Source organism: Gallus gallus, chromosome 2, assembly GCF_016699485.2.
Source record: "Gallus gallus isolate bGalGal1 chromosome 2, bGalGal1.mat.broiler.GRCg7b, whole genome shotgun sequence".
In the NCBI taxonomy this organism is placed as follows: domain Eukaryota; kingdom Metazoa; phylum Chordata; class Aves; order Galliformes; family Phasianidae; genus Gallus; species Gallus gallus.
The window spans coordinates 4,037,238-4,063,333 of record NC_052533.1 but is presented as its reverse complement, the minus strand read 5'-3'; the positions used below and the strand labels follow the sequence as shown (position 1 = coordinate 4,063,333).

General features: G+C 51.4%; 1 protein-coding gene across 2 annotated transcripts; it reads left to right on the top strand.

Moving 5' to 3' along the window:
• The first annotated feature begins 167 nt into the window (after positions 1-167).
• On the top strand, positions 168-26,095 carry CCM2 (CCM2 scaffolding protein). 2 transcript variants are annotated; one of them, NM_001197144.2, is made up of 10 exons: positions 168-399; positions 16,566-16,739; positions 17,372-17,455; positions 17,999-18,182; positions 19,119-19,255; positions 19,934-20,069; positions 20,461-20,518; positions 21,146-21,284; positions 21,839-21,977; positions 23,467-26,095. In NM_001197144.2, exons 1-10 carry the CDS (start codon positions 370-372, stop codon positions 23,745-23,747), a joined length of 1,362 nt encoding a protein of 453 aa, NP_001184073.1. In that variant the 5' UTR covers positions 168-369; the 3' UTR covers positions 23,748-26,095. The 2 variants fall into 2 exon arrangements, with proteins under 2 accessions (NP_001184073.1, XP_015136581.1); XM_015281095.4 differs by lacking the exon at positions 168-399 and adding an exon at positions 14,484-14,659.
• The last annotated feature ends 1 nt before the right edge of the window (position 26,096 follows it).

Here is a 26,096-nt window from a genome sequence, read left to right as displayed (position 1 = left end):
TAAAAGGCGGGAAGCAGACAGCGTGCGTGCGCCGGGGAGGGATCAGCAGCCGGGTGGGCGTGGTTATGCAAATGAGCGGTGGGGTGAGCGCGGGGCCGAGTCGCACACGCGCAGTACTTCCCCCCTCATGAGGAGGACTGACGTCAGTCCTCCGGGCGCCGCGCGGCGCACGCCGGGAAGCCGCCGCCCAAGATGGCGGCAGGATTGAAAAGTGGTTGGCGGCGCTGAGGCGGCCCGGGGTCCAACCGCCGCCTGGGGCTGCTCTGTCGTCTCCCGGCCCCGCGCAGCCTCGCCCCGCCGCCCCAGGGCCGCTGCGGGGATGCCCCGGAGGGGGCCGGGGCCGCCGCTGCAGCCGCCGCTCCCGGAGCCATGGAGGAGGAGGGCAAGAAAGGCAAAAAGGTGAGAGCGGGGCTGGGGGTGCGGCCTGCACCGGCAGCCGGGCCGCTCCTCTGGGCCCTTCGTGTCACCGTTGTGAGGTAAAAGTGCTGCTCCACTCACCTCCGCCTCATCGATTTACGGCTGTGTTTCTTTCCCTGCTGCTCAGTCCCGTTTTATGGCGTTATTTACACAGGGGAAACAAAGCCTGAGCCGCTGTGCAGAATGAATCCTTCCTGCGGCTTTAGTGACATAACTGTGGGGGAATGCACTATTTTTGGTGCTGTCTCAGCTGGGGATGCTGCAGTAAGTGGGACCTCGGGAGGTGGCAGCAGAGCTTCCTGCTGGAGGCTGTGAGGTGGTGGGATGCTGAAGGAGTTGGGGTCTGTCGTGGTTTTCTCTTGAGTCGCACAGGGTGCTTAATGTGGGGTCACATCGGGAAGGTTTTGCTCAGTGCTCTGTGCAGAGAAGGAGATGTGGCTCCTCATCCTCCCAGGAGGGCTTTATAGGGGCTGTGCTGCCTGTGAGCTGTGTGCAGTGTGGTGGGATCAGCGGTGTGGGTGTGGGGCAGGCACGACTTCTGTAGGTGGTTCTTCAGCACACAACGTTTCCTTGCTCAGAAATCCCTTTCTGCTCTATGAACTCTCACTCTCCAGGCTGCAAATGATTGCAAAGTAACTTCAGCTGTAGTGTAGGAGCAAGCTGTGAAGATGGTGCTTGGCTGGAATACCTCATAAGGAATGATCCATTCTGGAAGCAGCTCTCATCTCCACACCGGGCTTCTGCTGTTCAGCAGAAAAACAAATCAGCATTAAATTCTACACTGCGAAATGATCCCCCCTGAGTATGTATGTGTGCCACTGTGACTGGGTGGAGAGCTCTGCTGTACTGTCTGCTGTCATCTGGAGCTGGGGAGAGCTGAAGGAGGAATTGTGGTGTAGGTATAGCCTGGACGAAGGGAAGGACAGCTTCTGGGAAGACAGAGCTCTCAGGATCTGGAGGGAGCTCTTCCTGTCTGCCTCACCACAGGGAGTGAGGAGGCAGCTGGCTCCTGTGGAGAAGTGACTTCTCCAGAGTCAGTGGAGCAGGCTGCTGGGACAGACCCCCATTGGGTCTGGAGATCTCTAAGGGTGGAAGTCACAGAACTGTAAGGGTTGGAAGGGAGTTCTGGAGTCCATCCAATCCAAATCCTGCAGTCTGTTCAACCTCAGGCTATACAAAGTGTTTGAGTGGAATTTGCTGTGGTTTGGTTTGTGCCCCACTGAGAAAGGGTGGGTTTTTCCTCACTATCCCTACTGGTGTACAGCCTGGTATAATCTCATGGAACCTTCTCTTCTTGTGGCTGCCCCACACCCCCTCTCCCAGTCTCCCCTCCTGTGCCAGCTGCCCCACTCTTTGTCACCTCCACAACCCGGTCCCTGTCCCAGCACATCCCAGTCTCATACTGATGACACCAAACTGGACATGGCACTGGCATCACTGTGCCATTGATGATCCTAATGCTCAAGGAGCATGCTGAGACACTCTGAAAGCAGCTCAGTGCCAAAGCATGTCTCTGGTTAACAGATGTCTGCAGAGGTCTGGCACACTGCAGATTTGGTCCCCAGATGAGGGCAGGGCTGATTATGATTCAAGCATGTGTGGCTTCATTTCAGTGCTGTGGCATTTGTGAAGCCAGGGCATGGCTGCAGTTCTCTCAGCACTGATTTTTCCATCTCTATGAAGTTAAGTGACCCTCAAGCATATCCCTGCAGCTTTTTGGAGCTTGAATTGCTGTCAAAGATAGCTAATTTGGCATATTCATCCATTGTGCCTTTGTGGTTCCCAGCTCTGGGAGCTTTAGGGAAAGCTCTTCCCTATGCTTTACATACAACATGGATCTTCCCAGGATGCAGGTGACTGGCCCACAGCCAGTGAGCTTATGGGTCGAAGCACAGAGACTGGGTTTCTTTAGCCCTATTAACAAGTAGAATTGGGACAGTTTTGGTCAGGACTAGGAAGAAAATCCCAGTCTGGGGAGGAGCAGGCTTGCACAGATGAGGTCTTGGCTGAAACTGGAACTCTATAAATCTTACAAATACTTGTGTATCAGATGTTGGTGTGAGCTTTCTGACTTCACTGGCTCCAGTAAACCCTAGCTCTTTGGTGTCTGCTCGCTTCCCCTGTTTCTGGGATGAATTGATCTGCTGCATGGGGCTGCTTGGTCAGTTGCCAGATGTGCTTGTAGAGCTGATCCATGGCACTGAATTCTTTGTGCCTTTCAGTGCTGGTTTGTGTTCAGGATGTTGGCAATTCCTTCTTGTGCAGATCATTGGAAAATGTCTGCCAAAAGTAAGGGGGCTGGTTCTCGTTATGTTGGATGCTGCAGTATGAGCTCCCAGCCCTAATATAAGAAATACAAAGGGACTGGGATGGAGGCTCCATTTCTTCAGAGTTTCTGGTACAATACAGGGCTCTGCTGGATAAGGAGCTGCAGGATGGTCCCTTGCTGTCTTGAGCATGTGGTATTTGTACTAGAAGCATTCCTGTCTGGGAGTCTGTGGCTGTGGGGTGGCTGTTCCATGACTTCACTGTGAGATTATGCAGGCCACTTCAGTGATACTAGATCATTATATTTTTTTTTAGTTCCATTGGATATTTTCACACTAATGGAAGCACACAACTACTTGGGCTCTGTGTGGTTTTGAGCATGGAGGGCTTAGCCTGGGTGTGCATTTTCAACTGCAGCAAACCATATGGAGAACATTCCTGCAGGCTAGCTCTGCCACCAATTACTCTTTTTCCTGTTCCAAGACCACTGCAGCAGCCACTATCTGATCCCCAGCTCTTCCAAGGGCACTGTGCAGTTTGCTGGATGGGCTGGGATGCTTTGTGAGAGCTCAGGCTTCAGCTGCTTGATGTGCGCTCTCCTTGGGTGCTTTGTGCTTCACAGCTGTGCTATGGATGCATTGCAGCATGCAGGAGGTTGCACTGATGGTATAAGTAGCATATACCTCCTTTCTCATCTCTGCACACACATGTTCAGGGAAATATTGAAGAATAACTGTGGAGGACAAGCTGCTGTGTTCTGCCCCTGGTGTGTCCCTTTTAGTGGGGCTAGATGTGCTGCTTGTGAGGGTTGTGCCTGGTCCCATGGCAGGCTTAAAGCACATGCCCTGTTCTCACCTTCCCTTGCTGACAGTTCAGTCTTGTAGGTGAGAACAACCAAAGGATCCTGGTGCAGCTCCTGGAGAACTGCTGGACTTCACTGCTGTCCTGCTAAACTGCAGCTGCAAGCATTGGTGCTGGCTACATCAGCTGAAGCTTGGGAAAACCCCAAGTGCAAATCAGCATTTCCTTCATCTTGCTCAGAATCTCCACCTGCATTCAGAAGCTCAGTGGTGAATAAATCTGGCCTCCTGCTCTTTCCAAAGGGGTGGCCTTTGAGCTGGGAAGCAGGCTTAGCATTTGCCAGCTGCTGTGGTCTCACGAGCCAAGCTTTGGCAGGGAAGTTGATGTACCTACTGGACTGGATTTTCTGTTGCAGCTGCTCCCCTCTGAGTTTTCTGCTCTGCTTGCCATTGGGGCTTGGCAGGACGATCCTATTCTTGGCTGCTTTTGACCTCAGCCTGTTTGCTAGAACAGAGTGGGAGCCTCTTTTTGTGGAAGACAATCAAGATCTTTGATAATACAAGGAGCAGAGGCTGAGTGAAGGTGGGCACATCTTGGCTTGAGGCTTGAAGCGGAGAAATGTGGGGTGAAAACAGGGGTAGGTGGCTAGAAGGAGTGGGAAGCTGAGGAAGAATAGGGTGTGAGAATGGGGCTGGCTTGCTGTGTGCAGCAGGTGACCTTCCAGCACTGCTCAGGTACTTCACATGCAATGCAGATCCCTCAAATAGTGCTGCCAGAATCTCAAGATCCACAGCTTGATTGAACCAAAGGATTTTTGATGGCCACTCCAGCCCCAGCTGCTTCCTTGGCTGCAGCAAGAGTCTTGGTCTGAGCTATGCACTTGCAGTAGCCCTTCCCCCTAGCATCTTCCCAGCAATGCCATCCCTGAAAGATGGCATCAGGGTAGTGATACCAAGAAACCTGGTGTCTTCCTGGATGGGAATAGGCAGGAGGAAGCACTCAGTGTTCATGTTTGCTGCTTCTGCCCTACTCCAGCACTGTTGCAGGCTGTGCCTCACTGCTCAGCTGCAGGCAGAGCTGCCCTGTCCTTGTCCTCATTTCTACCTGTGTGCATGGTGTGCTTAGTAAATGCTGCCTCATCTGTGTCCTTCTTCCAGAGGATAAGGCCTGAACAGGCCTGTGTGTGGGCTCCTGGGTTCTGTACCAGCACAAAGATGGACTTTCCGATTCTGGTCAGCTCTGGCTTTGCAAGAACTCTTTCATTCCTCTGGTGCTGACTGGGATACGAAGAGCAGCTGTGGCTGAGGGCAGGCTCACTTGGATGTTGGTCATGGGGCAGACCAGCTCAACCAGGATAGGTGACAGCCATGGGGTGTCACGTACAGATAGTGGGGATGAGGCAATCTGTGGAAATAGGAGCAATAAATTGTATCCCAGCTCTGGCAGGATGCATCCTGCTGCTGTTAGCGTGAGCAGCAGGATGGTGGATGTTTGGGAAGCAGACCCTGCCTCAAGGGGGGTGTCACTGGGCACTGGTGCTGCTTTGCTGCTGCGACATGGGGAAGGGCACACCCTGCAGCAGTGCTTAATGCAATGCACATTTTCTCTGGGCTTGCATTGCCTGTTTTGGAGTAGTTTTCACTGCTATGGGTTTTGTTCTGTGCAAAATAACCACCATATAATTTGGTAAATTCTTGCTTTGTTGTCTGTAAAGGCTGGCAGACAAAGCCAGAGACTACAGAGCTCACAAATAGCTGAGGCAATGATACCAACTTCTGAAAATGCAACTTGCACTCAACAAAACTTTCCATTATGGAAGCATTGCACTCTGGTTTCCAATCCCAGGAAAAAAGCATGAGGCATCCCTCACCTCATTTCTCTTTGTTTTATAGAGCAGTATGGAACACTCTGGTTCTCATCCTGTCTCCTGTGTGCTTGTGTAACATCCATCACTGTGTTTTGTCCCTCTGAAACATCTGGCTCTGTGCTGGGGAAGCCACACGAAGTCTTGTGGTCCAAGGTGGTTCCAGATGAGACTGGAGAACTCTGTGGACTCAAACAGCTGCTGCATCTGCAGGGATATGATGAGGAAGCCCCACGTTTGCTTGGGATCCCTGGAATCACAACTACAGCACGCTCTGCAAAACCCTAGAGTTGAGCACTGGCTCCAGAGCTGTGCTTTGGGGTGTGAAGACTGTGTATCTTCTGCCAGATGCTTAACAGGCATTGCTGTAGTGTGCAGAAATTGCTGTCTGTATCAGTGTGTGTATTCCATACCCACTGCCACAAAGGAACCTGCAGCTCAGCCCACATAACATGATAAAAATACAGCAGGAAATGCTTGGTCCTTGGAAGGCAGGCTGCCTGGAGAGCTGCCACGGTGGCAAGCCCTCCAGAATTGGGTTTCAGCAGGCCTTTGCTAGAAGCAAAAGTTTGCTTGTTGCTTTCATTCACAGCTGAGAGCTGTTCTGGTGCTGCTAGTTGCTCTTGCTGGGTGGGTTATTCTGGTATCTGGCAAACAGATAGCTGTAGTGGTTGTCTGATGCATGAAGGTGTACTGTAGTTGAAGTTACAGTTGGAATGAGATAGCTCACTGTGACCAAGGTGCTGCTGAGATCTGTGGGTATAAAGCAGAATGGGAATGATCTTCTATACTGTATGCCTGGTGCAGGTGAGCAGGATAAAGCATTTGGAACTGATCTACACATCCATGTCAGGTTGTAAACCTCCTTTTAGGTTTTGAATGACTTTGTTCCACTTCTGTTCCTATGACAAAGCCTCATGACACAGATCCTGGTCTCCCAGGGCTTTCATTATGTGATTATTGTATGTGTATTCCCCATGCTCAGAGATGGCTGGGACCACCAGTGGGAAGCCCTGGGCTGTAGATGTCTGCGAGCAGCCTGGCACTGACAGAGAGGTGATGACAGGCTGAGAGCATCTTGGGCACAGAACAGGAAGATTGGCAAACCCCCTCCAAAAGTCTGGCAAAGCTTTGGAGCTGCTAAATGATGTCTGCCAGAAATGGGATCAAGACCAGAAGCCTCAGGTGAGGGAGAGGAGCACCTGAGCTGTGCTGATGGCATAGAAATCATAGAAGCCCTACTGAGAAAAGGAACGAGGTCTGGATGCTGTGCTTTGCTTGATAAGCAGCTCATTTATGTAAGGTGCTCACTGAGGGAGGACAGCATTGAGCTGCTCTCCTTAGAATCATAATCACCAAGGCTGGAAAAGACCTCCAAGATCATCCAAGTCCAGATGACCACCTATCACCAATAGCTCCCACTAAACCATGTCCCTCAATACCACATCTAAATGTTTCTTGAACACCTTCAGAGTTGGCAATTCTACCACCTCCCTGGGCAGCCCATTGCAGTGCCTGACCATTCTTCTGGAAAAAAGTAATTCCTAATGTCCAACCTGAACCTCCCCTGGTGCAACTTGAGGCTGTTCCCTCTTGTCCACTTGCCAGCACCCACCTCACCACAGTCTCCCTTTAGGTAGTTATAGAGAGCACTAAGGTCTCCCTGAGCCTCCTCTTCTCCAGACTGAACAACCCCAGCTCCCTCAGCCACTCCTCATCACACTTGTGCTCCAGACCTCTCACCAGCTCTGTTGCCATTCTCTGAACATGCTCCAGGGTCTTAATATCTTTCTTTTAGCAAGGGGCCCAAAACTGAACAGGGTAGGATAACTGAAGTTCAGCATGTCAGCTCTAACCCTGTGTCCAAGATTAGGGGCAGGTAGTGTAGGATGTGGGGATGAAATGTAGGGTGAATTATGCTGCAGCCTTACTGTGAGTGCAGGGAAGAGAATTTGTGTGGTTTCTTTGATACAGCCCTTATTTCTGGTGGTTGAGCTGGACAAAACAGGAGGGCTGTGGAGCTGACCCATAGCAGTGCACTGAACTGAAGGCCTTGGCAGATGGGTCAGCCTGCATTTAGTGCAGAGAGCTTGTGGAAATAGCCTGAAATAAGTGAGCTTTGGCAGCAAGCACAAGGAAGCAAAGGGATTTATGGAAGCCAATGGAACTGCCAAGATAATGGCAGAAGCCAGAGTATGCAGAGCACAAAGGTCAAAGCCCAGCTGACCCATTTGTGAGCTGTGTGTAATGAGAGATCTTACTTCCCCTCTGCAATTGAATTCCTCTGAGCAGGAATATCAGTGGTAAAAGGGTTCTTAAATTGCTTCTTTCTCCACCCCTTGGCAGAACTTGGAGTAAATAAATATTCCTGATTGGCTTGTAGCAGATGTTAGAAATCAGGCTGAGCTGTGGCTAAAGCAGCCTTTAGGCCTTGGCCAGCTCAGACATGTGCTTCATTTTGCCTGGGTTTGCAAAGCCTTTCCCCAAACAGTTGTTATCCTTTCAGTATTGCCATGCCCTCCTAGAGAGGGCTGAGCAATCCTGGGTCTGTTCTGAGGCTGTCCATCTGTCCTTAAGCACTGAGGCCTCCTAGTGTGCTCACTCTGCTTCCTAACCTGGCTCAGCATGCAGTCATGCTGAAAGCAAGGAGCTCCAGGTGCTTGTGCCAGCAGCACTTCTCTGTGCTTATTGAGTGGCTAAGGGTAGGTGAGGATACAGGTAACAGCTAGGAAGCCTGGACCTTCAGAAGAGCTCTATGCAAGTGTAAGTTGACTTGCATAAAACTCTGTGTTGTGTTTATCTACCAGGAGCACACACAAAAAGTTCACTTCATGCTACAAAGGGTGAGCAGGAGGCAAAGTGAACTTCAGGGCTTCCCTGCCTTTGTTTTGTTATTTCTTACTGGGTCAGTGAAATACTTCTGTAATGAGAAAAGGAAATAGCCACCTTTCCTGCTTTAATTTCTCCTGTGTGCCATACACTGTAAACCCCCTTGGAAGAGCAGCTTGAATGAAAGTCAGGGAATTTGGAAAACCTCTGCAGCATGGCTGAGCTCACATGAGGAGCTGTAGCAGTGGGATGCAGCCATCATGCCCACCAACCAACAAGCTGGAGAGCTGTGTTTCTGTGGAGCTGCTGTCCTCCCACCTTCTTCAGGGAGCAGAGGAGCAACAGCTCTGGGTGGCAGGAGGTAGGTGACTAAATCCAACCTTGTTCACACCCCCACATGGCACTGAGCCCTTTCTCCCAGGTGCTGCTTTCAGGGATGCAGGGGCCCTGCTATTAGGGCAGCAGGGCTTTGTTTTTTAAAGCACGCTTCCTGCGACCTCTCCTTGGGAGTATTTTCCAGCTCTGATTACTCATATTGCTCTTGGGTGGGAACGCTCAGGACTCCATATCCTTTTCTTGCAGGAATCAACAGCTGAGGCCTCACTGGCTCTGCAGCAGCATTATTAACATCTACAGAGGACACGTGTAGGGCACAGATCACCTTGTGCAGAAAAAAGTGTTTGCTATCTCTGTTTCTTAGTATACAGGTAGCCAGGATGAAGATAGGGGTGATCTGAGTGGTGCCCATGATATCAGGACAGCGTGGTGGCTCATTTCATATCACCTAAAAATTGATACCTCTTTGGGGAGTGTGCAAGAAGTGGTTAATCTTATAAGGCAGCAGCTTGAAGTGTTGGCAGGCTGTGCCTCCCTGGACATTCAGCACAGCAGAAGGATCTGCTACCTATTAGCAGGAGGAGGAAGGACTTGAACCATGAAATGTGGGTTTGCCAAGCCCTTTTGCAAGATGTTGAAGCCCCAGAGTGTCATGATGTGAATGTGGAGTGGTTGTGGTGCCTGCCTGCAGCTGAGGGCTTCTTGGTGGTTACTGCTGAGAGGAATGCAGCCTGAGTGGTCTGACACAGACGAGCCTGGCTGGGTGGGTTTGAATGTCCTGCAAGCAGCTTCTGGGAGGCTTTAAATAAAGCTGAAGCTGCACTTGAACCTGGAACAGGTCTGCTCTCTGCTCCCAGGATGTCACTGTGGGAACTGTTCCTTGCAGGACCTGCACAGAACCATTGTTCAGTGACAGTAGTGGCACTGCTTTCCCTGGTGACTCAGCTTATAGGAAACAGCTGGCTGAGGTGTGTGTGCACAGGGAGAAATGGCTTTTGGGAGAAGGTGGTTTTTGGGTGTCCTAAATAACTCAGTGTTGACTTCCTAAGCTGTGATGCAAAATCAAATTGTAAAACACATTCCCCCGAGTCTTTTGTGGGGCTGAAGGGACAGGAATCTCAACTAGTGATCTGGAGAGCTTTATCTCAAACAAGCTGGTCAAAATAATCATCCTTGGATGGCTGCTGGAAGAATGCAGGCATTAATTCCTGGCCTTTAACTGTGCTGTGCATCAGGGTTCCCATGAGAAGCTAGATCTGCAGCTGGATGTGTGGCAGCCCCTGGCATTGCTCCATGCATGTGTGGACAGCCAGGTAATAGATATCCCATTGCAGAGGCTGTCATAGGGCTCCTCTTTTAGGACTCCTGGAGGAGCTGGCATCACTGTTGTGTGCTTTAAGGGAAAGGAGGAGGTGATCCTTAGTGCCCTCAGCACTGGGGTTTGTGCACATAGAGGACAAGAAATGCTTGAAGCTGCAAACATATGTTTTTAATGCATGGGGTTCAGTGACTATCTCAAAATGTTGGAGCCCCAGAGGATGTGCTAAAACAAACCAGAGCTTATTTCTTGCTGCCAGAAGATTCCTCAGATCTTCACCTGGTAGTCCGCATAAAAGTCTATCAGCTAGCACACATCTCCATCAGTTCATTAGAGTTGAAAGGGACCTTTAAAGGCCATCTAGCCCAACCCCACTGCAGTGAACAGGGACACCTACAATTAGATCAGGGTGCTCAGAGCAACTTGAGGTTCAGAGGTTCCGAAGGGGGAGGTGAGCACTCCTTCTTCTCCTCTGTCTTATCACCTGTGTGTGACCCTTCCTTGGGGGATGGGACAAAGATGCAACGTCCCCAGGATCTGCCCTGGAGCACAACAAGCTGCTGAAATAGAAATCACAGTAACAGAAAATACAGTTCAGCAAGGAAATTAGTGGGCTTGCCTGTGGCTGGGCAGCTTCAGCACCTCCTAGTTCTTAGAAGTCTGCTTTTCCTGGTCTCATGCACTCCAGTGGTTTTGTAGGAGCCCTTTTGATCACTGAGTATTGGCAGAACCCCATGGAATCTGTGGAACTACAATATAGTAGCTCCGAATGTGTGCTCCAAGCACATATTCCTGAATGGCTGCATACAAACCAGCCTCACTGCATTTCCCCACCCCCCCCACAAAGGTTGCTAAGGGGTATAGATGAAAAAGGTTCACAACACATGAAGACCCAGAGGGCCATGTGCTGGAGGTGCTGGTGATGAGGAAGGCTGTTTCCCACCCTGAACCCTCCAGCATCAATGTGTTCCAGATCCACTGAATGCAAAGGTATGGGCTGTTCATCCCTTGTCCACACAGCTTACATCTGCCCAGTCCCATCTGGACTTGTGAAATGGGGAGGAGGCAGCTACACATTAAGCCAAGTCCAGGAGCTGATATTTCACAAGATCAGAGCTATGAGCTGCTTCTGCTGCACTATGGGACAGCCGGAGCTGAAATCTGGCTTAGAAGGCACTGCTGCTTTTCAGAGAAGCAGCAAATTCACTCAGAGGCTGTATTGATGCCTTTGGGATGTTGGGCACAAGGCTGCTTGCTTGGAGGGTTGGAGCTGCACTGAGGGAAGCCTGTGTGCTCCTGCAGTGACACAGCAGCATGGATGAGCCTCACTTGGATGCACTCTGGGAGGTGAAAGCAGTGGGAGGTGGAGACTTGGAGGAATCTTTGGGAGGAGGAACAAGGCTCTGCTAAAAATAGCCAGGGAAAATTCCTTTCCTCCTGCCTTAAAGGAAAGTCCTGTCTGTGGGGCTGGAGGCATGGCTGGCAAGGCAGTCCCAAACATGAAAACACAGCTCTGTGCCTTGTTCTGTGAGTGGTTTTTGTGTGACTGATGTGTTAGGCTGAAGCTCTTTCATTGTTTATTTTTTCTTAAGGCTGACTTGGGCACTGGCTCTCTGTTTTCAAGGGAACCATGTTTCTGCATTACTTAATTATGCTCTTGTTTAAAGGAGCAGCTTTGAAACTGAATACAGTGTTTCTGGCTGAGCTAAGAATCTTAATTTCTTTTTCCTAACTTGCTGTGCTAGTGATGCTCCAGCTGGTCTAGTCTTTATCACAGGCCTCCCAGCCCCAAGGAGATGACAGCAGATTCCCTGAAGCCCAGCAGAAATGGTTGAGAGGGGCAATGAGATCCCCTCCAGAGGCTTTAGGTGGGATTTACGGTGACCAGGAGGGGCTGGGTGACTAATGGAGCTTGGAAGCAGCCGGATCAGACTACAGTGAGATCTCCTTATGCTGGAGAAGCTGCATGAAACAGAGATGCAAAGCCCAGCATCACTCCCTCCATTGCTCCTGCATTTTTCCTCTCCAGTCCTGACTTTTCCAGCCCAGTCTGCCTAGGGGGAAGCCAAGATTTGGCTTCTGATGTTCTCCACCCCTTACAGGGGCCAGTTTGGGGCAGGCAGAGGATGCTTTGCACCCATAAGCTGCACTTAGGTGCAGTTGTTGCATGTTTGGCTTCAATCTTCTCCCGGAGCCCAATGGGGAATGGCCTGTGTCTCTGACCCCTCAAGCAGAGGACTGGCAGCAGCCAGAGCTGTACATGCTGCCTTTCTGCTCCCAATCTTAGCTACCTGCCTGCAGCTTCACTTGATTCACTTGCAGCTCCATGCCTGGCACCACGACCCCGAGCGCTGCTCAGATCCTTTCTGTAGTGCTTCCTGTTGGCCGATGGAAGACTGAAGCTGCTCTTAGACCTCAGCTTCAAGAAGGCACATTCACAATGGTTCAAATTAACGTTTCAGCACCCAAATACTTTATATTTGTGTATATACCACGGATGTGTACGTATATGTAGATCTCCAGTTTGGCTGCAGGATTTTATTGTGCCAATCTGGGAGTTGATCTTGCTGCTGTTTCAAAACAGGTGCATGAGGAAGAAGCACAGAGATGAAAGCACTTACACCAAGCACATTTAATGGGTGGTTTTCTCTCTAAGTCCCACGCGCAGCTTTGGGTAGGAGTGACTTGTCAAGCTGCTGTAGTTGTTTGTTCCTTTCCAACCATAGAGTGACCAAGAGCCCCTTTGGGCTTGGTTTGGTTTCCATGCTCTGCTGTTGCCTTATCACGTTTTTGGCCTGACCAAAGTGATCCCTGACACCATTGCTGTGTTTGGGGCTGGTTTCTGACCTGCTCAGATCTGCTGCCCAGCCTGGTGTGCTGTCAGCTCCCCCTAATCTCCTTGCAGATGTGCTGTGGGAGAATTAGCTGTACCAGTCTGCATTGGAGATAATCCACTCAAGTGGATTAAGAAGCTGTTTCTGTTGCTAATAGGAGGGATGCTTTTCCTCCTTTGTGTTCAGCTCAAAAAGCTGAACATATTTAAAGGGGCTGTTCAAAGCCTCAGTGAGTTTTGGATGGAAATAAAGAGCCAGGCTGGGCCCTGGGTGAAAGCAGCCTCAATCTCTGTACTGGTGGCCAGCAGGCAGTCTGCTACAACCACCATCATCCCCAGCCCAGTGCCCTGACCCTGGGCACAACTGAGCAGAGTCTGGTTCTGTCCACCTCAGTCCCTGCAGGAGTTTATGGCCATGGGTGGGATCCCCCTGATCATGTTTCTCCATGCACTGGGCATGAACTGAACTGGAGCTCACCATGCCCACCAGGAAGCATCCCTGTGCTGTGCAGGAGCCAGTACCCTGCACGGGAACCCAGAGGCTGTGGGGTCTCCTTGCTGGAGGTCTTCAGTCCCACCTGGATGTGGGGCTGGGCACCCTACTCCGGATGGCCCAGGTGGGGCAGGGGGGGACCAGAGGGGCCTCCAGCCTCAGCCGTGCCATACTGCAATGTACAGTGTTAGGAATCATGACTTCAAGGGGCGACAGCTATGCTTTCCAAGAAGCTCTGAGTTGTTCAGTGCCCACCACTGAGCTCTTCCTAAATTTGCGTGCCTGACCCTATCTCCTTGATGGACCTCTTGAGTCCCACCAGCATAAACGTGCCTATGGGACACCCAATAAAGTGTAGGATGCCCTAGATCTGTGAGTCCTTTTTTCCTAAATGGCTTATTTTGGCATCTTGCAAGAGCCAAGGCAAACTCTTCCACCAGGTCCACAGAACCTGAAGAGGGTCTGGGAGCATCCCTGGTCCCCACCAGACCCCGTGGGACTTGGGGATGCTCTGCAAAGTGCTGGTGTCCCGCATTCCTCACTGTCCTCCAGTTGGCCAAGTGTAGGTGGGCATGCATTGGGTGGGCTGGGTCCTCTAAAAAAACATAAACAGGGCTCAGCTATGGCATTGGGATTGCAGTTTGGGACAACAGAGGGAGGAAAGCAAGCTGACTTTGGTTGCATTGATTTTAAGGAATGCATCCCCACCCGACCTCCTTCCTACCTCTGCTCCGTGTGGCTCTCCCTGGGGAAATCACCCAGCGTGGCACTTTAATTGATTCTCTCTCTGCAAAATTAGTGACTTGTTTTTGTTGCTCCTCTGAGCCCAGCTTGCAGCCAGGCTCACTCCACGCTCCCCTCCTTCCCGTCATGCTCCCTGGGAGCAGCTTGTAACCTCATTTTCAAGGAGCCAGCAGTCTTCTTTTTGCAAACGTAAGGGCTGGAAATGCGCACCCTGAAAAAGCAGTGCAGCTTTCGGGCTCACAGATGGAGACAGAGCTCAGAGTATGAAGTTGTATGAAAATAGGCAAAGCTTGGGAGTATCACCCTCCTGGCACACAAACCCCTTTGGTTCCATGGGTGTAGGAGTGTGGGTGCTGGGACAGCACAGCCCTGCAGAAACCCATGGGGTGTCTGACGGTCGGCCCCATAAGCAGCCCAGTTCTACCCTGCAAACCAGCTGAGCCCCCACAGACATACAGATGCCTCCCCTTCAGCACTTCTCCTTTTTTTTTTCCCCGTTTTAAAACTTGCTTTCACCAAAGACAGCATGTTTTGGCTGTTGCAACGTGAGACAGAAGGAAGCTGTGGTTATCACGCTTCCGGGACACGAGCTGCCAGGCGAATGAGTACACATAGGTTTGCCGGTGCTTCGGCACAGAGCACGGGGCTTGGGGTCCCTGGGACCAGTGGGGCATCCCATCCCAACAAGGACCAGCTTTTGGGAACCAGCAGCCCCTGTGCATCTCCTCCGGAGCCGGGCATTCCATGGAGAGTGAGGTAGGTTGGGTAAATGGCTCCAGGACTCCGTGGTCGTTGCGCCACACTCCATCACGCCTCCGATCTTGGACAGCAGCATCTGGGCTGTTTCCTACTTTGAGGAGGTGTCGGATCTCCTGTAGGGCTTGGGAGCTTCCCTGTGCAGGCTGCTATGAGGGGGTGGTGGGAATTTCTTCTGGTTTGCTGTGATATTTTGGGTTGGATCCGTGTGCTCAATGTGAGTTGGGTGGTACAGTCCCAGTTCTGGCGGCAGGTTTTGCCATCACTCTGCTTTTGGTTTCTAAAAGTTATTGTTGTAATGAGATCCTTACAGGATGGCAGCTGAGCTCGGGGTTGGATGCCCTCATGTTGAGCTCTTTTAGTGTGGTCTGGGCTTTCTTTTCCTGCTACTACCCCAGCAAGAGGGCTGAGGAAACCCATTGCTGCCCATTGGGCTCCAATAGCCGAATCCCATCTCTCCCCTTTGCATGGGAGCTTCTTGTTTGGGGATTTCTTCTGCCCAGAGCAGTTACCTGTGTCCCATCCCTTTGGCAGGAGCCAGCTGAGTTTTGTGGTGCAGGAAGATGACATTCCTTACTCAGAGCCCAGTGTAGCCATGATGCTGTGTTATCTGCAGGCACAGCTGCAGCACCAGGCGAGGCACAGTACCATTAAGCTGTCTGCAGTCCCATTTGCCCTACTAACTCCTCTATTTTTGTCTCCCTGGCACGCCCTGCTCAAAGGGAAGTGTTGCAGGGCTGGGCTGTCCCTGACGTCCTTGCGGTGCCTCGTGCAGCCTGGTAAATACTCCTCAACCAGGAGCTTTCCTCTGCTCCTAGCATAATGGCTTCAAGTTATTTAGGTCTCACTTTGATCTCACTTGTTCCTGTAGAGCCCTTATGCTTGTCTAAACTTAGAAAAACAGCTCAGTGAGACCAAGCTGTGGGTTTCAGCAAAGGCTCTGCAGCAGTTCTTCAGGTGCTTTGCTTTTTCATCTCTACTGCTCTCTCAAGTCGCACAAAGTTTGCAATTTCTGTTAAGGTCTCTTTATGTTTGATGAACTCACTTTTAAAGCATCTTCCTTTGCACACCATAGATCCATGCATCTCCCATGCCCCAGCTCAGCCCTGCTGCCTCCCAGGTCTGTAGGATTTCCCAGCACAGGGCATTTCCCAAAGTGGTGGTGCTGATGCTCCCTCTATGGGAAGCTATGCAGCATGCTGGGTGAGCAGCAGCTCTGAAATGCCAGCTGTTGGCTGCAGATCGGCTCCAGCTCTTCCAAAAAGACCTCTGAATGGTTTGGGACCATAGAGACTGGTGTCTGTGGGTCTGTCCTCATGCTCCTGGGTGTTCCCCTGCTCCTGCAACATGTTCAGACTGAATCTGGAGGATCTTGCAGGATATGGAGGGGCTCAGGTGTGGACAGGGTGAGCTCATGAGACCCAAGCAGTGCTTACAGAATCTGCCAGCACCTCTGGCTTTACACTTACTCCAGATCTGAGCCCACTCCAGCATCTCATTTATGGTACCTCTTCACACAAAGACCTCATAAGCGTTGCCCAAGGAACCCTTGATGGGGAGATGGATGGAAAGCAAGCATCACCCAATCCCAGTCCCATGGGATGAATTGTTTGCTTGTGTGCTGTTGCTGGCCACCAGAAGACAATGCAGTTTGTAGCTCTAAAACCTGACCCAGTCCAACTCTGCGCTGGTTTGGGTTCATACAGCAGTGTGAGCAGAAATGCACTGGTCCTTCTGTTTCTGGGCACTGCAGAGTTGCTGTCCCCACTGTCCTCTTCCAACACCAGTGCCATGCAGTGTCAGAAGGGTTTTGGGAGCCCATGGCACAGACCAGCTGCTCATTTGCTGTAATTTGGTGTAGGAACCCTTCCCTCTAACACCCCGCTGTCTCCTTCTCTCCCTGCAGCCTGGAATCGTGTCCCCTTTCAAGCGAGTCTTCCTGAAGGGTGAAAAAGGACGAGACAAAAAGGCCCAGGAGAAGGTTACAGAGAGACGACCTCTCCATACCGTCGTGGTGTCACTGCCTGACCGCGTCGAGCCAGACATCCTGCTGAACGACTACATCGAGAAGGAAGTGAAGGTACTCTCTACCTGCCTGGCACCCGAGCTCCCCTCTTGCAGACCCCGTGGCTGCCTGCATTTCCCCCAGCACGGCTCTTTCACTTTCTTTTTCCTCTTGTAATGCTACAGCTTCAGCCTTTGGGGAGGTGCAGAACCTCAGCGCGCTGCGACGTTGCTTTCCTCTGCACTTTCAGAGGGTTTTGGGGTGGCTTTCTCACTGCTGAAGTGCAGAAATGGCCTTTTTTCCTTCCTGGCCTCTGGGCTGATCGCATCTTTTTTTTAGTTCCTGTGAAATATTTGGTGTTGCTGCCCACAGAGAAGATGCTCCCTCTGATCTCAGGGGTCAAAACCAAAGGAAACGAATGCTTGCTGCTAACTGCAGGGGCTGAAGGGAGGGAGTGCTCATCTGTGTGTGAGCTCCCTGTAGCTACAAGAAGGAGTGGGTCCCTGTAACTATTAAACATTAAGATTACTTAAAAGCACAAGCGATCTTTCATACGTATGGGTGCTATCTAACAGCTTATATAGGGACTGTACACCAGGCATTTGGTAGTGCCCTTTGCACCGAGCTGAAGTCTTCCTTCCTAGGGTTCCAGGGGCTCATTTGGTGTGCGTATGAGATATGATGACATTTTGTTTTCTCTTTTGCAGTATTTAGGCCAACTCACATCTGTCCCAGGGTACCTGAATCCTTCCAGCCGCACTGAAATACTGCATCTGATAGATAACGCGAAGGTGAGCGCTCAGCCCTGCAGAAGGCTGCTAATGAGCTGCTCTAGTTCCTGTCATTACCAGCTCAAACACATGCACGCAGCATGATTATAAGGGCTGCGGGTCTTCCCTGGGGGTGAGTCCCAGTCTGTCTGGGGCCCTCTTTCCCTAGGTTACAAGCGTGGGAAGCCTTGGACAAAAAATTGCAGCCACACACTGCTGGAGCTGGGAAAGGAAGCGTGGGATTCAGAGAGAACTGTGGGGTGACTGAGGAAAGAAGGGGCATCTCCCTCCACCAGGTTGTAGGAAGGTGTGGGGATCTGGAGTAGCTTTGTGTGGAGCCATCTCTATCTGGGATTATGGACCTTACTAGTATGAGCTGACTTTGCAGCCACCCCTTCATCTTCAAGCTGGTAGAAGGCTATGGGATTTTACCTTTAGCGGGAAGGCCCAGCAAACAAGTCCTGCAGATAGATGAGGAGAAGGGTGAAGGACCTCCATCCAGGTATAGAACAGTCACCAAAGGGAAAAAAAAACAGTTTTTTAATGGAAATGCATTTGTTGCAGAGAGCACATCAGCTTCCAGGGCAGCTGACCCAAGAGCACGATGCTGTGATCAGTCTGTCTGCCTACAACATCAAGCTGGTGTGGAGGGATGGAGAAGATCTCATCCTCAGGGTCCCCATCCATGACATTGCATCCGTGTCCTACATTCGAGATGACTCTGCTCATTTGGTTGTGCTGAAAACAGGTAGACTGGGGCCAACAAGGGCAACCAGATGTTGGCTGTAGGGTTGTGGGAATGAGCAAAGCAGCCCTGCTCTCATTGACTGTGAGTCTGAGCAGTAGTTCTGGGAGCCAGAAGGGCAGAAGAACAGTACTTGTTGTGGGTCTTGTAATCATGGAATCACAGAATGTCCTGAGTTGAAAGGGACCCACAAGGATCACTGAAGCCAACTCTTGGCTCCACACAGTGCCACCCAAAACCCAAACCCTGTGTCTGAGAGTGGCATCAAAATGTTCCTTGAGCTTTGGCAGCTCAGGGCTGCGACCAGTTTCCTGTTCCATACCCACCACTCTCTGGTGTAGAATATTTTCTTAATGTTCAGTCTGCACTGAGAGGGGCCTGGGAATCTGTCCCCAGCAGCTCTGTCTTTGTTAAACCTGCATGGTTTGGGGCTGAAGTGTTTGGGGAAGGTTGAGCTACTTAAAAGATGTAATGACAGACTTACTGGATTACAAACCCTGTGACAGCAAAGGACAGTCTAGAGAATGAATGAATAACTGACTTACAAGGCTGTAATTCCGCTGTTGGATTCCTGAGGCTGTCTGAGCCATGGAAATGAAGCCGGCGATTCATGGAGTTGTCAGGAACCTGCTCTAAATTACAGGTTCTTCATTCAAATGCTTTGAACAAATAAATGCATCTCTCCATCTCAGGTGGATCCCCTATGGGCTTTCTCCTCTGGTATGTTTTCTGCTGGTTGTGGGATCCTGTGCTCTCCTGTTCTGTGGGCTTTGCTATCCCTGCAGGGTTAGAGACCAGACCGGTGTGCAGAACCTCCCTAAAGCTTTGCTGTAATTTCTATTTTCACTGCATAGAAAGCTCTGTGCCCAGCCTGGCTTGCAAGGACTGATTGTTTGCTTACTACCTTGGCCTTTCTGTGATGATTTGTGTGTTTCTCAGCTCAGGACCCCGGGATCTCCCCAAGCCAGAGTCTCAGTGCTGAGAGCTCCAAAGCTCTCACCTCGGGCTCGCTGTCGGAGAGCGGTGTGGTACCCGTGGAAGCTTGCTGCTTGGTGGTGCTGGCTACGGAGAACAAAGTAAGGCTCAAACCATTCAGTTCACACTGTTCCATGGTGTGGTTGTCTCCAGAGTCACTCTGGAATTGCACTGGGAATGGGATGACAGACATAGATGCTATCAGAAGATGTTTATCCTTTGTTTGTGGTGCCTGCTGCCCGGAGCTTTCTCCGGCAGCAGGAAATCTATGAAGACAACTGAATCTATCCCACAATAGGATTTGCTAGCTGGGGCATTTTTGTGATGCTGACCTGGAAATGTGTTGTATCTAGCATCCAAACCCAGAGATTTTGATCCTGGCCTGTGTGCTTCTCCAGCAGAAACCCTTTGCCTTGAGGCTGGGGTTTTGTGCTCCTTTTCAGCTGCATTTTCTGTACAGTTCCCTGGGGCAACTGCACCTATTTGGGAAGTAGGTCACGTAGCCACAGTCCCAGGCAGCAGGAGAATAGGACAGAGCATCAGCACAAGGTGTGGGTGTAATCTAATAGCTGTGAGCTGATTGTTCAGGTGATGGAGCTTCTGATCACCTATTGCCTCAAACTGGTTGGTGGAATAGAGCTGGAGCGCTTGCCTGGCATCATGGAAGGGTGATGAGAAGTCATATATGTCTAGCACCAAGGCAAACCTCTTGGGACACTGTAGGAGCTAAAAGAAGAGCCACTGCATTATCTCACCACCACATCTTGCTCCCTTCTCAGGTGACTGCGGAGGAGCTGTGCTCACTTCTCAGCCAAGTCTTCCAGATTGTTTACACTGAGTCCACAATAGACTTCTTAGATAGAGCAATATTTGATGGTGCGTCCACGCCAACACGGCACATGTCCCTGCACAGCGGTACGTCCCTGCCCTCTCTGCTTGCTCTGCCCCCTCTGCAAGTCATTCCCATCCTCACCAATGTCTATTCCTCTCCTGCAGGGTCACCTCTGTATTGAGAATAAGTCCCTTTCTTTTAATTGCTTAGGGGATAGAGTGGCACAAGGGCTGTCTCCAGCCTTGGTGTGTCCTTTTCCCTCACACCCTTTGCATCTCTATTCGTGTTGGGTGAAGGTAGTTAATAAAGCTGTGCCTTGTCTCACTGTTTCTGCTGGATCTGCCTGTAACCAGCCTGGCACAGCACCGTTCCCTCCAACACCATCTGTGTGTCCCCCTCACAAATCAGTGACTGGGAAAAGCACTAAGCTTCTGCCTCACTAGCACCACCACATCATGAATGTCTCTCTTGCAGATGACTCTTCTACAAAAGTGGATGTTAAGGAATCATACGAAACAGAAGCAAGCACTGTGTAAGTGGAAAGCGAACGTGGTGCAACGTGATAGCTCAGCACTGGGGACAGTGCCCCATTTGTGCAGCCCTGCTGTCTGTCAGGTTTAAGCCCAAAAGCAGGAAGTGCTGCAGTCTGCACGTTGGAAAGTTTCTGATCAGCCTGGCTGGAACATTTGATAGCATTTTTGCTGTCTCTGTGCAGGACTGTGGTCCTGCCTCCTCAGCATCCTTGGCCTCATTGTTCTGTTACTGCAGTTTTCTGGGGAAGGTCATGTGTGCAGAGAGAAGCTGTGACTTTCACAGAGATGCTTTGTCATGTTTCTTCCTCCTGAATCAGTGACCACTGAAAATGGCAGCAGTGTTTGTGGGCTGAAAACCTGACATGCAAACCAGTTGTTCCATGTTGAGAATCTGCGAATTTCAAATCTAACACCAGAATAAGGTGTTTGGGGACCTCTTTCCCCATTGGTCTGAAATGAGAAAGCAACTGGAAGGGATCTCTTCTCCTGTAGGGCTTCATATTCAGCAGATCACAGAGACAGCCCCTCTGTGCTGTGCATGACCACTCCCCCAGGCTCTCCCATGCTGTGCTCAGCAGGAGGTGCCCAAGGAGCTCTGGATAGCTCACAAGCTGTTTGTGTTTCAGTTCCTTTCCAGAAACCTTGGATGCAGGTGACAACTCTCCCTCTTCCTTCTTGACACAACAGTCTCCACACATCAAAACCATCAGCGAAAGCGAGCTGAGCACTACAGCCACGGAGCTGCTCCAGGACTACATGATGACGGTAGGGTGCCCTCAAGGCAACCTCTGCCCATGGGGAAGGGTGGGAGGGCTTTCTTCCCCTTTGGTGCTCATGGGAACACATTTGTGCCCTTGGCATCGTCTGAGCTCCTCCCTGTTGGCTCCAGCATTGTCTGGGCCCTGCAGGTGATGTGATTTTGTCTATGCTGATGTAGGAATGCATCATCTTTTCAGAAAACTCGTGCCTGGAGACCAGTGCAGACTCTCATCTTTCTCATGCTAAAGCACCTGCACCCTTTTGTCCCCTCTCACTGCGGTGGGGCACACACAGTGTTCCCATGTCCCTCACTTCATGAGCTGCACTTCTGCAGTGTGCTCACAGCTTTTCCTAGTTAAAAAGCTGGACAGCTGGCAGCTCAGAGCAGTTTGCACCATCCCATCCTGCTGGGTTCATCATCGCAGCTCAGTGGCTCTCATCAAAATACAAGCAAACCCCATTCCCAGGCTTCCCACAATCTCTTCTCCCTCCCATCTCATCAGAACTGAAAGAGTGCTCCAAAAAAATCAGCACCATTTGTGATGTGCTTATGTCCTCAGCTACGAACAAAGCTCTCTTCCCAAGAGATCCAGCAGTTTGCAATGCTCCTGCACGAATATCGCAACGGAGCCTCGATACATGAGTTCTGCATCAACTTGAAGCAGCTCTATGGGGACAGTAGGAAGTTCCTGCTCTTGGGTGAGTGTCTTCCCTCTGTGTCTGGCTTTGCTTGTGCCTGCTGCTGGTTGTCTTCTGAGTTCCATATGAGCTCCTTGGCTCCTGAAACACCTTGGTTTGGTGGCTTAATGGTAGCACTCAATGTCCCTGCATCCCTGGAGCAGGTGCTGGGTCATGGCCAAGCACTGAGGTGTTCAACACAGTACAGTTTGGGTGTTCAGCTTGTTGGACTGATGAGGGTGCCTCAAGGACTTGTGCTCTCACAGTGTGACCTTACAGTCATGGAGGGAAGGTGTGCACCAAGCACAATGCCAGCAGACACGTGGTGACACCATTACCTGGGAAGCAGGCAGGACCATTTCCTTTCCCTTCACTAAAAGGAGGCCAACTGCCTCAGAGGCTCTCAGAGTCCCTCAACTCAAGCTTCTTGCTTTGACTTTGGCTCTAATAATCGGAAAGAGCATTAATAGCAGGGAGCAAAGGAACCTTGAGGCTGAGCTCAGGGCCCTGCCCCAGCTCTCACTCGCAGATGCATGGTGCTGCTGCACATAGTGCCTTTTTTTTCTGCTCTCATTTAGATGGAGAGCTGCTGAAAGCAGTCAGAGTGACTCAACAGCACAGGGAGGGGGGGCAGCGTGGCCTCCACTCCCTTTGTCCTGGGCACGCAGAAGTGCAGTCAGGCATCTGCACCAGCACAAAGGCATTTTCTTTCATCCCTGTGCACGCAGCCTGCTTGCTTTTCATGTCGCCATTACCAAAGCCAACGCACAACACGATCCCTATGCTGGGAGGCTGCTTTTATATTGACCACACTGCTGAAAAGCAGCTTGGACTTGGCTTTCCTGTAAAGAATCATTGAATGGCTTAGCTTGGACGGGGACCTTAAAGATCACAGAGCTCTAACTCCCTCCTGCAGCCCCCACCAGAGGTCTTGCAAATTTTCAGGTGTACAGTTTCCTTGATGGGGGGGGATCACTACGGCCCTAAAGGTGGGGTTGGGAGAGGTAAGGAGAGTAAGCAGCACACCCAGAAGCTTCCTGAGACAGAGCTGTGTTGGCTGCTGTAATGCAGCCACTCGCTCCATAACCCCATGCTGTGACCCCGTGGTGACAGTGCCCAGTCTGTGACGCTGGCCCACAGCAGGGTGCAGAGATGGGGACAGATGGCCCCCAAGTGCTCTGCATGCACTCTGTCGAGGGACTTAATCTCATGCTAATGCTGTTACATTAACGAGATGTGCAAAGCCCAGCAATATGGCTCAGTGATGAAGCCACAGACAATCCTTTTGAGCTGGGAAATCCCACTTCAGCCCCAGGAATTGTCCTTGGCCCATACACATCTGCCTTTCCTGGGGCTGTCATCACGACACACAGCCACGAGATGGGAGCACCAGCAGCCCCAAAAGCACTGCTCAGAGCCTGAACCCCAAACCAAGCTCCTCCAGCAAACCCTACCCATGTGAAACACTGCAGCTCATGTTTTCCTCCTTGCATTTTCTTCCCTGGGAAAGGCCTACGGCCCTTCATTCCCGAGAAGGACAGCCAACACTTTGAGAACTTCCTGGAAACCATCGGGGTGAAGGACGGCCGCGGTATCATCACAGACAGCTTTGGGAGGTACAGGCGGACGCTGAGCACCACCTCCAACTCCACCACCAACGGCAACGGCGCGGCTGGCAGCTCGGATGACCAGTCAGTGCCCTCGGAGGAGGACGAGTGGGACCGCATGATCTCACACATCAGCAACGACATCGAGGCGCTGGGCTGCAGCATGGACCGCGACTCCTCCTGAGGGCCAGCCGGCTTTGGCAGCACCTGCCCAACAGACCCTCGTTTCCAAAGAGGTTTTTGGGGTGGAGCAGGATGTAGTTACTCTCCCATCCGCACCAACGGCCATCTGTGCCCTCTTACTGTGAAGGTGTGCGTTGCCAAAGGCACGCTGCAAAGGAGGAGCAGGGCAGGAGCCCATCCTCCAGCCTTCCCTGGTTCCGTCACCGAGTGGGGAGCGAGGCTGGGAGAGCCCTATGTGGAGACAGGTTGCCTACAGCCCTCTCCCTCCCTGGTTTACAGTTTTGCACATGGTGTCCTTCTTGTAACTGCTCTCCTCCTCCCCTCTTTTGAATGAAGTTTACCACAATGTGAATTATTTAAGCCTAGCCTTGCAGTTGGCACAGCATTTTGCATCCAGGCCTGCAGGGGCTCTGCTTCCCTCCCCCCCCCCCCCATTCTCTTTCAGCTTGCTCTCAGCTGGGTCCCCAAGTTCTGTGCTTTTGCTTCTGTCCTGCAGGGAGCCTGGATTACAAACCCCATCCATCCGCTCGTTGCCTTTGCTCCAGCAGTGGCAGGATGGAGGCAGCACCTGTCCCATGTTCACAGTGGTGGGAGGTGGCACAAAGCCTCTGCTGGCTCCTGAGGGCCCCAAGGATATTATCACACACCCATGGGGGGTGAGAGCTGCTCCTAGACAAACACAGTGGGGTCTCCAGCACACGGTGTACATATTGTAAATATTTTACATGTGGTTATAAATACACACTTATTTTTTTAATCTGTATCCCTTGCCCAGGAAGCAATCCTGCTTGAAGGGAGGTGCTGGCAGATCCCACAGGCACACAGCTCTGCTTGCTGGGCACACAGGAGCTGAGGTAGGAGCAAGCACAGTCAGTGCAGAAACACAAGCAGAAGGAAGAGAGCACAGGCTTGGGCAGGCTGTGCTGGGCAGGGAGCAGAGCTGGAGCTTCCCTTTCTTTGCCCACTTCCGTGGGTACGAGGGGAAGCACAGGCTGCAGCCCCTTTAGGAAAGGCCTGTCCCTGTTTTGTTTCATACTCAGGAGTGCTGCTGTGCTCAGCATTGTACCACTGAAGCCCTGCCCTTGCCCAAAGCAGCTCTAGCACCATCCTGGGAAGGTGCTGGGTTGGAAGAAGGACCAAATGCAGTGAGGAGTAGGGGAGGCTCTGGTGTGTATAGAACAGGGACACAGAGGTATCCCCATGCCCTTGCCTGGAGCTGGCTGGCCTCTATAGCACCCAAGCCCAGACACTTGCTCAGCACTTTGCAGGAAAATCCAGCCCCTCCAGCACATTCCTCTGTGCTTTGTCCTGTGCAGGACTGTGTCTGCATCCTGCACTGCTTCCACTGCAATAACACATCCCAGAGCTCCCACTGTCATTTAACATTGCTGATCCTCTGCAGCCCCAGACAGAAGCTTGCTACTATCCTCCCAGTGCCCAGGCTGCTCTCATTAACCAAACAGTTCTCTGCCTTTCCACTATGGATCCACCACTTTGGTGCCATCCTGCCACGCTCCCTTTACAGCTGGGACAGAGTCCACCAGAGCCAAGCCTTCATCCCTGCATCCTCCCCCTCACTCAGCCCTGCCCCTCAGGTTACCTCTTACCCTGCTCCTGCAGGCACAGCAGTCCAGGATTGCAGCCCCAATGACCCCACAGCTCAGCGCTTCATCTTTAAAAGGTGCACACTTGTGTCCTGCTATGGGGCACTTCCTTTTAAGGCAGCTCCACACCACAAATCACGGCCATAAAACTCTTCCCTTCGCCATTGAGGCTGCTCTGTCAGCAGATGGACCACAAGCAGGAGAGCAAGGAGAGCTGCAGCCCCTGCACCAGCAGGGTAAGTGAAAAAAGAAAACCTCACAAGTCAGGAGCACCGGCATTGAGCTCCCACTGAGCATGGGAGCATTGCTCCAGAGCCCTGGCTATGCTGAGTCCTCAGTGCCTTCTTACACACATGCAGATTTATAAAGGAGAAAACACCACAAATTACACAAACTGACACTTGAGTCACTGACGGCTTAAGGAGATCTGGAAAAGCCCTATTTTTGAAATGATTGTATACAGAGATGCATTTAGCAGAAGCCGTAGCAGCTCATGGTATTTTTTTATACTTTGTTCACTGGGAAATGTGATTTAGTTCTGGAGAGAACTGTTTGTCAAAACTCTGTTGAGGTGACTGAGTGCTTCCCCCACAAAACCCCGCTGCTGCTCCCCACCACGACAAGCCCCCGCGCTGCCCAAGACCCCGAGCACCGCAGGGGGAGCCGGGGACGCCCCGGGGGTGTTTTGTATGTATGCTTTCTGTATGGAGTATTTGTTACAGGTAAATATAACTCTGCACCTGGCT

Coding starts and splice junctions, on each gene's coding strand:
- CCM2 (NM_001197144.2), top strand. CDS start 370: ATGGAGGAGGAGGGCAAGAAAGGCAAAAAG. Junction 17,456..17,998: donor ATCTGATAGATAACGCGAAG/GTGAGCGCTCAG, acceptor CATTTGTTGCAG/AGAGCACATCAGCTTCCAGG. Junction 18,183..19,118: donor TTTGGTTGTGCTGAAAACAG/GTAGACTGGGGC, acceptor TGTGTTTCTCAG/CTCAGGACCCCGGGATCTCC.